At 39.0% G+C, this 14705-nt stretch overlaps 1 protein-coding gene across 4 annotated transcripts in view; it reads right to left on the reverse strand.

Annotated features, from left to right (window-relative positions):
- The window catches only part of DACH1 (dachshund family transcription factor 1), a 411353-nt gene that overhangs the window by 192513 nt on the left and 204135 nt on the right, over positions 1-14705 (reverse strand). For all 4 annotated transcript variants that reach the window (XM_040341360.1, XM_040341359.1, XM_040341358.1 and 1 more), the window contains exon 3: positions 7687-7848. In XM_040341360.1, coding sequence (XP_040197294.1) covers positions 7687-7848 — 162 coding nt within the window. The remainder of the gene's footprint in view (positions 1-7686; positions 7849-14705) is intronic.

Below are 14705 nucleotides of genomic sequence, written 5' to 3' on the forward strand. Positions count from 1 at the left end.
AAGGCTGACAGTTACAAGCATGACTTCCACAGGCAGAGGCATGATGGGACTTGTAGTTTTGAAACAGCTGGAGGGCCTCCAGTTTGAGACCCCTGCTGTAGAGTCTTCACCTATTAGTTAACAAAGCTGCATTGGTTTGTGTCTTAGATGTGGATATTTACAAATTGTGGTATACTGGAGGTGAATAGGAAGACTGTGGAGAAGTGATAGGAGAGACTGTGAACCATGGATAGGAAGGACTGTGGAGCAGAGACAGAAGGACCTGTGGAGAAGTGATAGGAGGGACTGTGGACCAGGGATAGGAAGGACTGTGGAGCAGAGACAGAGGGACCTGTGGGGAAGTGATAGGAGGGACTGTGGACCAGGGATAGGAAGGACTGTGGAGCAGAGACAGAAGGACCTGTGGGTAAGTGATAGGAGGGACTGTGGACCAGGGATAGGAAAGACTGTGGAGCAGAGACAGAACGACCTGTGGAGAAGTGATAGGAGGGACTGTGGACCAGGGATAGGAAAGACTGTGGAGCAGAGACAATAGGACCTGTGGAGAAGTGATAGGAGGGACTGTGGACCAGGGATAGGAAAGACTGTGGAGCAGAGACAGAAGGACCTGTGGGGAAGTGATAGGAGGGACTGTGGACCAGGGATAGGAAAGACTGTGGAGCAGAGACAGAAGGACCTGTGGGAAAGTGATTGGAGGGATTGTGGCAGAGGGCATTGTGAAGCATTGACAAGAGGGATTGTGAAGAGGTGACAGGAGAGACATTGGAGGGGTAATAGAAGATATTACGGAAAAGTGTCTGGAGAAACAGTGGAGCAGTGACTAGGGAATGTGGAGTGTGAATGATAAGAGGGTTAGGCAGAGGTGACAGGAGTGATTGTGGCGAGATAACAAGAGGAACTGTTGACAGGAGGAAATGAGGAGCAGTAACAGGAGGGATTGTGAAATGGAGACAGAAGGGATTGTGGAGCGATGACATGAGGAACTGTGGTGATAGAAGGGATTGAGGTGTGGTGACAGGAGGAAATGAGGAGCAGTAACAGGAGGGATTGTTAAATGGAGACAGGAGGGATTGTGGAGCGATGACATGAGGAACTGTGGTGATAGAAGGGATTGAGGTGTGGTGACAGGAGGAAATGAGGAGCAGTAACAGGAGGGATTGTGAAATGGAGACAGGAGGGATTGTGGAGCGATGACATGAGGAACTGTGGTGATAGCAGGGATTGAGGTGTGGTGACAGGAGGAAATGAGGAGCAGTAACAGGAGGGATTGTGAAATGGAGACAGGAGGGATTGTGGAGCGATGACATGAGGAACTGTGGTGATAGAAGGGATTGAGGAGTGGTGATACGGATTGTGAGGCACTGACAGGAGACATGGTGGTGTGGTAACAGGAGGGATTGTGTAATGGAGACAGGGGGATAATGGAGTAATGACAGGAGGGATAGAGGGATAGTGACAGAAGTAGGTTGGAGGAACCAGTCATTATCTTACATTGTAAGAGCCTTGAAAACATACTGTATTTTAATGTATTTATCTTTTCATTACTTTTATTAATATTATAAAACTATTTTTAAAATGTCAAAAACAGTGTTTCATAAAAAAGCAAGCAATGAATACTTACCTACCTATACAGTTGCCTACAAAGATAAACTCTTATAGGCTAAAGAAAGATGCTTGCTGAAATATCTTCAGAATTTTGCATACTGGGTGTGCTCGATGCCTGGACCCCACTGCACTCTCTGGTTTCATTCCGCTGGCCCCCTTGTCCTATAGTGATGTAGGGACAAGTAGAGGAAACCACAGTGTGCGGTGGGGGATGGAAGTATCTGATACTGTTAGAAGTGCTGAATGCTGAGAATGATTAAAGTGGTTGTAAAGGCAGAAGGTTTTTTTATCTTAATGCATTCTATGCATTAAAATAAAAAACCTTCCGTGGGCAGCAGCCTCACTCCTGATACTTTCCTGAGCTCCATCTCAATCCAGCGACGTTGCACGAGAGACCCGGCTGTCTGGGACCCTCCCTCTTCATTGGCTGAGACAGCAGTAAAGTGCCTATTGGCTCCCACTGCTGTCAAAGTCAGTGAGCCAATGAAGAGAGAAAGGAGGCTGGACACACAGAGCTGCGGCATGGCTCTGGTGCCCCCATAGTAAGCTGTTTGCTGTGGGGGCACTTAACAGGAGGAAGGAGCCAGGAGCAGCGAAGAGGGACCTGAGAAGTGGAGGATCGGGGCTGCTCTGTGCAAAACCACTGTACAAAGCAGGTAAGTATAATGTTTGTTATTTTTAAACAACAGCAAAAATAAGACTTTAGTATCACTTTAAGAAATCTTCTTTCTTCAATCTTTCTTCTTCAAGATGAGCCCGCAATAAGTAAATGGGCATTGTGTGATTTTCACATTTTAAAAATATCAACAGAGTCACATTAAATTGTATAATAGGTTCCTTTACCATTACTCAATTTTATTGATATATATATATATATCTTTTTTTAAACATTCTATAATTTTCCCTTTTTATAAAATAATGTTTCCTCATTGTAGTCTTACACTCTTATGGTTTGACACAAAGGTGTTGTGCTCTCATAGCTAAATGATTCCTATTACTAAAATATTTTGTTCTAACATCCTTGTCTGCCTCTACATAAATATAGCACTTTATATTAATGTTCAGGAGAATTGTGTGTGTGCCATCAACAGCATTGTCTTATCAATAATAGGGGCCATATCAAGCAACCTGTCACAAGAAACTACTTGATATAAAGAAGAGATTGCAGACATCTCTGCAATCAATATTAGGATGGCTACAGTATGGAAGATTCAGCTACTGCATATCATTTTGTCAGCATCTATTTCAATGACCAAATGAAGCATTAATTCAAATCATAAATCTATGGTGATTTAAATCTAGGAATGAGCACCTGCCTGCTTTAATGATTTATTTTGTACATTTCAGTAAGCAGGAGATTTGTCCATATGAACTGACAGGTCACCTTCAGATGCCAGCATCCGACTGTTTATCACCAAGCAGACTAACATCTCATCTTAGCAAGTAAATATTAAACTAAAAGAATCCAATTGATTCTGGATGGAAAAATAAGGCACTACAGCCATATATTTTTTCTCTTTGGCTATTAATGCTTTATTTTATCAGTCCCAATATGTTTTTTTTTTTCTTAAAATGGTAACTGTTGTAGGAGGATGTGAACTCAAGGTTATCATTTTAAATTGGAATGTGGGAGATAAAATAATTACCTATTTGCATCTTGGGCTGCCCGCGACTCCCTTTACATTTTGACCTTTTGCAATTCAGCAGTAACGAGTGTAGTGCTGAACTGTTTGCAGTACTTATTTGGAGCAATAATATGCTCTATTAAATGCACTATTTCTCTTGAATTACCATGTCATTATCTAGGAATGTAAATATTTGCATATAAAAGAGTTTGTCATTTCTGTATAAAATAAAGTTCTTTTTAAGTACAAATGGTGTGTTCAGTACTTAGACTGGATTCACATGAGCGGATAAAGAAGGCACAGGTCAGGTGGGATTGATCCAAGCCAAGAGCCTTCTAAATGACAGGTCTAATGTGGAGACATGTGGATCAGTACACATGTGTGAGATCAGGGAAAAACAGTGTGGTCTGGCTACCAAAATGTCATAGGCAACTTTAGCCCAAAAGACCAGTTGGATAGAATGTAGCCCTGTAGTCTTAGGCCGCGTACACACGATCGGTTAAACCGATGAGAACGGTCTGATGGACCGTTTTCATCGGTCCAACCGATCGTGTGTGGCCCCATCGGTTATTTATCCATAGGTTAAAAAAAAGCAATCTTGTTTTAAATTTAACCGATGGATACCTAACCGATAGAAAAAAAAACGATCGTTTGTAGGCACGTCCATTGGTTAAAAATCCACGCATGCTCAGAATCAAGTCGACGCATGCTTGGAAGCATTGAACTTCGTTTTTTTCAGCACGTCGTTGTGTTTTACGTCACCGCGTTCTGACACGATCGTTTTTTTAACCGATGGTGTGTAGGCACGACTGACCATCAGTCAGCTTCATCGGTTAACCGATGAAAACGGTCCATCAGACCGTTTTCATCAGATAGACCGATCGTGTGTACAGGGCTTAAGTATATGATTCGACTTTGTTGCCATTATTTGACTAAAAAATAACATTTCTAATTTGAAAGTGTGTTTTAAAATGGTCACAAGGGTATATGAGAACATATATGTAATAGTTTAACAGTGTCTTCTGTGTTATTGAAGACATGAGAAGTAACACTGGTTGCAAAATCTGCTGTCCTAAATTGCATTCAGAGTACTAAACAATTAACTAAAATAAAGTCCTGTATTAGCTACTGCTGGAAATAGTAAAGATTGTATATGTGAAACATTATTTCAGTAAATTTGGCCTATATAAACTGGGACTAGTATTAAAACTCCAGAAAAACTCCAAAATTAACATTTCAGTTGGTGCAATCCTTTACGGAATATTTTAACATCCAAATAACCCCAAAAATGTCTAACCTACAAGGTTTTTTAGGTTAATCTATAGCATAATCCACATGAAATTACGAGGGGACCCTCGGATAGCTTTATTACATGCTAAAGTCAATTACCTCAACAAATCTCAGCTGCTCATCTTTGTCCAATTAGCAGCCAAGCAAACCATAGCATGAGCCAGGAAGAAACAGTCTGCTCAATTTTCAGAGATTCAGATTGTATTACAATCAATGAAACATTGACCAGTATTCTCATGGATTTGTGTGGTAAGATCGTAAAACTATGGACACTTTGAGGCTGATTTGCTAAAGGAGTAAGGAATCTTCACATAATAAGCTGCATAAATGTTCACTTCAATTATACAGTTATGATACATGCAAATTTATGTTTATTTATTTTATCTGTGCATGAATAAATAGTTGAAGTGAATATTTACCAATTTATTGTATAAAAATAGTCAGCAGGAAAGTGTATTTTGATTAAGGATATTAATATCTTTTAAGTGTCTCTAAATTTCCTACAGTTTTACCACTAGTAACATCCCCTACACACACCCACGCCTATCCCTGTTTTTTTCCACCCCTTGCATCTTACTTGTTCTTTCTTTGATATACCGTTTACCTGTGTAAGACAGCCCATAGATGATCTGATTTTCATTCAAAAACACTTTAAAAACTGTGATATTGATATTGCGCTATTGAGATCTGCCAGTGGGAAGGGGAGTCTGTGTGTGTGGGGGGTTGCCTTTCTGGCTAGCAAAACACAAGGATTTATCTTGCTGTACCTGCTTTCCTAGCAGCTATGGCTACCAGCAGTAATCCATCCTAAAAAAAAATGACAGGCTGGTTGTACCCAAGTCAATCAATGGATCGACTTGGGTACAATCAGGCTACCAATACATGGATCAAATCTCAGCCAGTCCCTGCTAAATGGGCCAAATTGATATCCATATATGGTTGGCTTTAGAGGCATCTTATTATATTGAAACACTGATATGTTCATACATAGGAAGAAATAAAGTAAAGAAGAAACTTCTTTGAAAATGTATTTTAAAAAAAGCATAACCTGTACATTTTCCACCACCCTTGTGAAAAATTAGACACTGTATACAGAGGGAAGCCCAAAACCAATTGCTGTGGTATACCTCTACTACGCTTTTAAAACAGTAAGCATTGCCTAACAAACAATACCCAATAGCGCATGGTCCAGCTTTTCCAACTGCCATTGGGGTAGCTGTGATTAAGCACTAGTAAGCATGAATCACATTAGACCTTCTTCATCCCTCTTAGGCCTCGTACACATGATAGGTTAACCAGAGGACAACTGTCTGATGGACCGTTTTCATCAGTCAAAACCGATCGTGTGTGGGCCCCATAGGTTATTTAACCATAGGTTAAAAAAAAGCCAACTTGCTTTAAAATTAACCTATGGATTCCTAACCGATAGGTCAAAACCGATCATTAGTGGTCGAGACCATCGGTTAAAAATCCAGAATCAAGTCGATGCATACTTGGAAGCATTGAACTTTGTTTTTTTCAGCACCTCGTTGTGTTTTACGTCACCGCATTCTGACACGATCGGTTATTTAACCTATGGTGTGTAGGCGTGACGGCCATCAGTCAGCTTCATCGGTTAACCTATGACAACGGTCCTTCAGACCGTTTTCAACGGATGGACTGATCGTGTGTACGAGGCTTTACTGTACCTGCTTTACTGATTTTACTGATCATGGGAAATAAAGGTGGTTTCTAGGATGTGCAGCTATCCAGTAGATTTTGCATGGCATTGGGGTGAGTCTGCAGTTTTTTCTAAATCTATGCAATGTATGCCATAACACAGCAATCAAGCTGAAACTGGACAATACCCACTAGCTTTTGCATGTCTACCAGCAGATTTAATGGTTTTGTTATTAGATACAAAGCTTAATACATTTGCACAAAGAAGCAAAAAGATAATTTAAAAAAGTTAAAAAGGTGATTATTTCACTACACTGTCAAATACAAACATACGGTATGTATTAAAGTGTATCGAACCACAAAGGTCAAATGCAATGGACATTTTGTTTTAACCACCCTGGCAGTATGAGACCTTGGGTTTCAAAGTGGTACAATTGTTTTGCATAGAAATTTGGCGTTTTATATTTTAGGCCTGTAATTCTTAGTAATAACACACTTAAATCTGTTCAAACAAGAGTCTAGTAGACATTCCGGGTATGATAAAATTTGAAACACAAAATCATAAATTATAATGTAATAACTATAAATAATTATCCCAGTGTGCATTGCTCCAAAGTACGCCGCAAGGACGTATTGGTTTCAACGTGAACGTAAATTACGTCCAGCCCCATTCACGAACGACTTATGCAAATTACGTAAATGTTCTATATTTCGACGCGGGAACGACGGCCATACTTAACATTGACGCCGGGAATCGCCTTACGTAAATGGCGTATCTGTACTGCGACGGGCGCACGTACGTTTGTGAATCGGCGTATTTATGCATTTACATATTCTACGCCGAACTCAACGGAAGCGCCACCTAGCGGCCAGCTGAAAAATTGCACCCTAAGATACGACGGCGCAGGCTGTCGTATCTTAGCTAGGATTAAGTGTATCTCAGTTTGAGAATACACTTAAACTTACGACGGCGCAGATTCCGAGTTACGTCGGCGTATCTACTGATACGCCGGCGTAACTCTCTCTGAATCTGGCTATATAAATTTTGCGCAAACCAATCAATAAACGCTTATTGCAATTTTTTACGAAAAATATGTAGAAGAATAGGTATCTGCCTAAACTGAGGAATTTTTATTTTTTATATATATATATTTTTGGGGGATATTTCTTATAGCAAAAAGTAAAACATATTATTTTTTTCAAAATTGTCGCTCTATTTTTGCTTAATAGCGCAAAAAATAAAAACCGCAGAGGTGATCGAATACCACCAAAAGACAGCTCTATTTGTGGGGAAAAAAAGGACGCCAATTTGTTTGAAAGCCACGTCGCACGACCGCGCAATTGTCAGTTAAAGCGACACAGTGCCGAATCGCAAAAACCCCCGGGGCTGAAGTGGTTAATACTTTGTGAGCACTGATTTTTATACCAGAGACTAGGTCTCAACATATTTTAGTTCATTGCAAGTGAGAATTACAAAACATAAAGAGTTGAAATGACAGATGCTTACCGACACTTGAGTTGAGATCCCCATTGTCAGAGTCTGCCCCGTGTTGTGTATTGCTGCCATGATAGTTGCTCATAGCTTCTAACTTGATTTTTTTAACCTTCATTGCTTCAGCTATTGCAGCATTGGTAGCAGCGGCTGCTGCAGCAGCTGCTGCTGTTAGACCTAGAAGAGATTTATAAAAAATATATGTATGTAGATAAATATGTTTCAGTACAGATTCAGAAAGTATAACATTTGTGTGTAGGCCAAGCTATTCATAAGTACATAACAGAGTATTAGTACATGTGTTCCAAGTCCAAATCTAGCCAAGATATTTTCTGTTGGTTGTTGAGGGAAAGGGTAAGAGTCAGAACTCAAGACAGGTTTCTTTTGCCAAATGTGTCTTTGCTGGGGAGATTCCCCCTCACGTCTTGCCCCAGTGACATCAAGACAATAAATTAGAGGGTATATGTGCTACCAGGATGGATAAGCACAAAGCAATACAATTCTTACTCTTCTAAATAAGGTTGCTTGTGTTGCTGTTTCTGTCCTGAACAATTAGACACCCTGTAACCAAGGGCAAAAGGTGAGGGGTCACAGATAGCAATACAAAATAAAAATTTTGTACAAATTGGAACCAGAAAAGTTTGAAGCGCAGCTTTAAACAACTATTTACTTAGAAAGGGAAAATAATTGTCTATCACTGGAAGTTATGCTTAAAGGCATCTAAGTTGGCAATTTTATATTGGAACTCTTTGTTAGAAAATGCAGATTTATATGTGTATGTAATCACTCCTATGATCCATACATGACAGCTTATGCTAAATGTGCTTAGAAGACCTCAGTCTAACTATTAGAAGAGAAGCAAAGGCAAACATGTGGCATTACTACGCAGTCTTGGTTTCCAACCATCTGATAGGCAGATGGCATAAGTCTGATTCTACAGCTGAAATGTGGTGGCACATCGTTTAAAACCTTGTTTGTATTCTAAGTGTTACCAGAGCCATATTGATATACAAAATACATCACAGTATTATTGGAACCATCTTGTTAGTTTCAATCACAAATGCTTGCAGTCTTGATTTAATCTCTGAGGAATTGCTTTCATGACTGTCAAAACAGTATTTTTAGCCAAATCGAATTGAATATTTTCTAAGCTTCAGGAATGTTGTCGATCTAATAGCCAACAGCTATATGTATTTTTCCAATGGTACTAGTATTATCCATAAGTCATAATACAATTTGCTTCATATATTATTTTGGATATATACTCATATACATTTTTTTTTTTAATCAATGTGTAATACCTTTAACACAGATAAACCTTCTTGTTTGTTTATTAAAATTACACCAGTTATTATGGAGGCATGTGTTCCACGGGTCAGCTGAGTTTTTCTTTTGGTGAAGTTGATATATAAACCCATACACAGGTAGAAGAAAACACAGTAAATTATAGCTATTCAGAGCAAAAAATTCCACAAATCTAAAGATTTTTTGTAATAATTCTACTCTACACCCTCTCTAAGTGTGCTGCTGCGCTCACCAGCTCATTGACAAATCAGCTTAGTCAACAGAGCATGTGCCAGTTAGGAAAAGAATGAGAACATTTTAATTGGCACCTCACATGTAAAACTGAAAAAAACAAAAAAAAAACTCAATATCGCCTAACAGGTTTCAGATGTATAACATCCTGCTTTAACAAAGGTACACCAGTGCCCAACATCTACTTAAAAATTACATCACTTGATTAGATGTTTCATGACCCTGGTTCAAAATCACAATTTACAATACATTTTTTAGCATATACAATTAAATACAACAATGCAAAAAATGTATAAATCCATAAAATAAATATGCATATATTAGTTAAAGTTGGATATAACACTCATGTATATGCAGCTTTCAAGTTCTAAAACTATTTTTGAGATTCCAACCCAACTACAGCCACAAGCTTACCATACAACTCATCCCACATCCCAAAACACTAAAAACCAAGCAGCTACACATACAATAAATAACAAATTATATGTTTCTTGTTAGGTAATGAATTACTTGGAAATATCATCATCTCCATTGCTGGGAGTACCAAATGATTGTGGGTTAATATTAATGTAAAGGATTATAAATAAACATGTAGCTTACTAAAAAGTTAAAAGTATATATTTCTTCAAAGTCAAAACCATGTTTTATGGCAACACCATATCAAATGTAGAGGAGAAAGGAACTGCCGCTCCAGGTGAGTGCATTAAGCAATCAGTGTCCTCTCAGAAGCGTGGGTGCAGGCAATGCACGGAGCAAAAACTTGCTATATACCCCACTGTCTGCTGTGACTTGTAGTGCTGTTTCCATTTTTACCATTAAAAGCAACCTTTTTAAGGATTGTGTGGAAGTGCGGCTGTCCAATCCTTTCTTCAAGTTTTTACCATATCAAATGTAGTTTAAAATAAAATCTTTTCTTCCAACATAGATATACAGTAACAATAGTTTCATAGGAATGCTGCCCTATGGCTATATAACAAAATATTTTTTGGAGGAAATTATATATAAAGTAGGATGTCTAAGTTCATAGTACCGGTCCCAAAGGATTTACCTTTTACAGTAGGTGGATTTAAAGTGTCCTGAACTAACAAAAAGTGATCTGACTAAAGGCTACAGGGTTAAAATATACTAGATAATTTGACTTGACGTATGTACGTTGGGTCATTCCTGAAAACCACTTTCACATGTAAAAGAACCTCCAAGGATAACTGCACCTTTGTGAAAAAAAAAATATTGCTGCCAATCTCTTCCTTGATAGGAACCATAAAACAGTATTTTATACAAAGAATATGCTGCACATTGAGCAGCGTAGTCTGAAAAGAAGCATATGAATACAAGATAGAAAAGATCTGGGAGCTGTACAATTAGGAGTTTAGCCAAGTCCAGAGCATTACCCCATCCCATGTGATCCTGTCTGACGGATTATGAGCTAAAATTATAAAACTAAAAGTATGAGAAGGAGCCTTTTTTTTATAAATCTTTCTTCTAGACTTAAAGATAACAGAGCACAAGAAAAAGAAAGAGAAAGGTTGCATTTGTCTGGACATCTTAAAGGTACTTGTGTTTTAAAGTAATCCTTATAAATGTGATACTCTCTTTTATGTAATCAAATTATCTCCTTGTAAGAAGTGAACAGATTCTGTTATGCCGCGTACACACGATCGGATTTTCCGTCGAAAAAACCTTGGATGTTTTTTTTTTCGACGGAATTCCTCTCAAGCTTGGCTTACATACACACGGTCACACAAAAGTTCTCTGAACTTTCGACCATCAAGAAGCATTGCCCCCATGCTGAGTGAATTCCCATTCACATTCCTCACAGTCCTCTGTTGTTCTCACTTCCAATGATATGTGATTTTGGCAACATTTTTCCACTCAATATCAACTTTAGCGCTGCACTTATTGTTTTCTGACCATCAAGAACTGTTGTATAGATTTATTTTATGAATGGTGTATCAATATCTTTGTGAAAGAAAAACTAAAATAAAACATATATAAATAAAATAGAACGTGGTGACGTACAACACTACGACGAGCTGAGAAAATTAAGTTCAATGCTTCTGAGCATGCGTCGAATTGTTTCCGAGCATGCGTCAGAATTTTGCTATGATCGGATTTTTTTCCGGCGGAAATTTTGAGAACCAGCTCTCAATCTTCTGCTGAAATTCTGACAGCAAAAGCTGTACAATTAAAAGCTGTACAGCAAAAGCTGTACAATTCAGAAAGATGCGCGCATCTTTCTGAATCTGGCCCTAAGTGTCCATAAGACACACAGAGCGGTCCTCTGCCCACTCCCCACTCCCTTGTTACTGCGTGCGATTGACAACTTTTGTATCCGAGCCAATCATGAGTGAGAGACACTCACAGATCAAGATCTGGCTCAGGTTTTTTTTTACCATACTGCATAGGATGCGACAAGGTAAAAACCTTCTGCCTTTACAAACACATTAAATAAAAAAAAAAAAACGTATGCCTTTACAACTACCTTAAACCCTGTAGAACTTTGCAACCTTCCCAATGCTATCCAAAAAAGAAAATTACATGTGTAATAAAATATTTTGTGGAACTGACCAATCCAGTTCTAATGACTTCACTGCTCTTTTGGTATTTGTTCACTAATATAGGACCAGCACAAATCAAAAGAAAATTACCATATTAGTTATTTTGGTAATTTAAAGGAATGAATAACAAACATAATCTTTTCTATGATTTTGAAGAGATGCCAAGGCTGAAAAGGCACATTTTTTTTGCACAAAGAAGCTAGAACATTGTTCCAAGTAAACATTTGGAAGCATACATAATACATGGGCTAAAATTATCATTCTACACATTGATATTTCCATAAAAAATTTGGACATTTCCCACAATTGATAGCAAAACATAAAAACCTGTTCTAAATTCGAAAACTTTAGGTGAACATGCAAATAATCAAGACATGATATCTGTGTCTAAATAATCTGAACAGATACCTACAAAAATGTATTTGTGTAAAGGGCATATGGAAAGGAGAAACTAAAACATTTTTTTTGCATTCACATTGGGTTTATGAGCAGTATCTGTTGCTGTACTGTAAATTTAAAAGACCTCAACTGTTATTTACATATCCAGGGATGCCAAGCAACTTTGCACACTTGACTTATTAAATGTCTTCCCTTGTGCTTTGAAACCTGTCATCACCGACCTGGCAATTGTATTGTTTACATCTATCCTGTTTTTGTCTGCACTGTAGCTGCAGACAATAAGTGAGGGCAAGGAAGATATCTGCTTGTTTGAATAAAGCCAAACTCCAGCCCAAACATTTTTTTTTAGTTTCAGGCAAAGTAGGAAAGTAATGGAACCTCATGTGAACCTCCTGTGTTGCGTGTTTACTGCTGTATGTGACCCACCCCATTGTTGACATTAAAGCCGGGCATAGATGGATCAAAATTCATCTGGTTTAACTGGGACCAGCCCAATATCAATCCATTTATGGGCAGGGAGGTCGTACAGAAGTCAATCTACCAAATTAATTCTGTACAACCAGCTTTTTAGGTTTTTCCTCAATGATCGGTGCTACTGGCTATAGTCAGCAGCACTGATCAGTGTGTTTTAAAAGCACGACAAGCCCCCGCTGTCAGAACACAATAGCAGGCTGTTTGTACATAAGGTGATTTACTAAACTGTGGGAGGGAATGGGGGAATAAAAAAGAATATATATATATTTTTTTGTTCAACCTTCATTTTGGGGAGATTACAGGCGTGTTTCTGCTTTTTACATTGGTGAACCATTGACCTGTATAAAAAACACTGCAAAATTGCGGCAAAAAATGCTATAAAAATTTCGGTAAAATCAGGTGACTTTCCCCCAAAAAACAATATGCTCACATGTGAATGCAGCCTAAGGGTCTGTTCACATCTAGGTGTTGCTATTTTACAGGCGTTTTGCAGGGATTTATACAGGCAGTTTCAAGGTTAAAAGGTTGCCAATGTAAAAGCAGTAACACGCCTGTAATCTACCAAAAAAGATGCTACTGTACTTTTTTTAGACGACGAACAGGGGTCATTAAAATAAATGTGATTTGTCTTGTTGGGCATTTTTAGAGCTGAGGCTTACAGCAGAAAAACGCCCAAAAATGCCTAGGTGTGAACAGAGCCTGAAGAATTAGGTAAGAGCTTAGTTAAAAAATGGTTTAGGTGTGGTTTGTTTCAAGCAACTTGTTTCTCCATTGATTGCATACATGTATCTAAGAAATCCTGTATTACTTCTGGTGCTGCAAACATTGATTCAAGCAGGTAAATAAAGTATACAAAGTATATAAAGCTAAATGTTAACCATGCAATATGTAGGTTTGCAATGACAGCTCTTTGACACACTGGGTCGCTTTGCAAGCTCTATAACGCTAAAAATAGCATCTGCAAAGTGACCTGAAACAGCCGCTGCTGTCTCTCCAGTGTGAAAGCCCCAAAGGCTTTCACACTGGAGTGGTGCGCTAGTAGCACAGTAAAAAGAGTTCTGTTAGCAGCATCTTTAGAGTGGTGAAGGAGCGGTGTGTATACCGCTCCTCCACCGCTCCTGTCCATTGAAATCAATAGGTACCGCGGCTATACCGCCGGCAAAGCACCTCCGCAGAGGCGCTTTGTGGTGGTTTTAATTAACCCTTTTTCGGCTGCTAGCGGGCGAATAGCGTCCCCATTGGGGCCAAATAGCGCCGCAAAATTGACGGTAAAGCGCCGTTAAAAATAGCGGCGGTTTGCCGCTGATGCCGCCCCCCATCCCAGTGTGAAATGAGCCTTAAAGCATAGGGAAATGAAGGGTCAGAGGTAACTCTTTACATTTGCAAAATTATTTTGTATCCATTTAATAATTTAAAAGTATAGTTATTCTTTAAAATATAGTCAGAACTTTTTTTTGGATAGCATGTGGAAGGATTGGAAAAACTCTGTCAGGTTGTAACCCAAATCTGACCTTCCCTTATTCTACTAAAGAAAAAAATATATAAAATATTTATGACTGGGTTGCTGTTGAAGAGTCTCCCTCACTTTCTGTCTAGTGAAACCTTTGCCACCAAGATATTAAAGAGTTTCTTCACCCTAGTTGAAAAAAATTAAAAGTCAGCGGCTGACTTTTAATAAAAAGGATACTCACCTGTCCAGGAATCTAGCTTCACCCTCACCCGAACCAATTCTTTGCCGGTCTTCGGGGTGCCCAGCTCCGTGCATGTTGTGAAGCCGGTTGTGATTTTTTGTGGCTTCACAGCTGGCTTTCCACTGCCCATTTTCAAACTGTGCTGCACTTTGCGAATAGTCCCATAGCATTCTGGGACCTAAGACATGTCCCAGAAGGATGCGGTCGGGGGGGGGGGACTTCCGGCAAAATCACCATAGTGGTCTGACCAGAAGGGGAAGTGGGTACCTGGAAAAAACAGGTACCCATTCCCCCTCCCCCTCAAAAAAAGTTCCAAAAGTAGAAGGAGGGGAGGGCATACAGTGAAGTGAACCTTTCCCTTTCGGATAAAGTTCCG

The sequence above is a fragment of the Rana temporaria genome, chromosome 2, assembly GCF_905171775.1.
Source record: "Rana temporaria chromosome 2, aRanTem1.1, whole genome shotgun sequence".
Classification (NCBI taxonomy): Eukaryota; Metazoa; Chordata; class Amphibia; order Anura; family Ranidae; genus Rana; species Rana temporaria.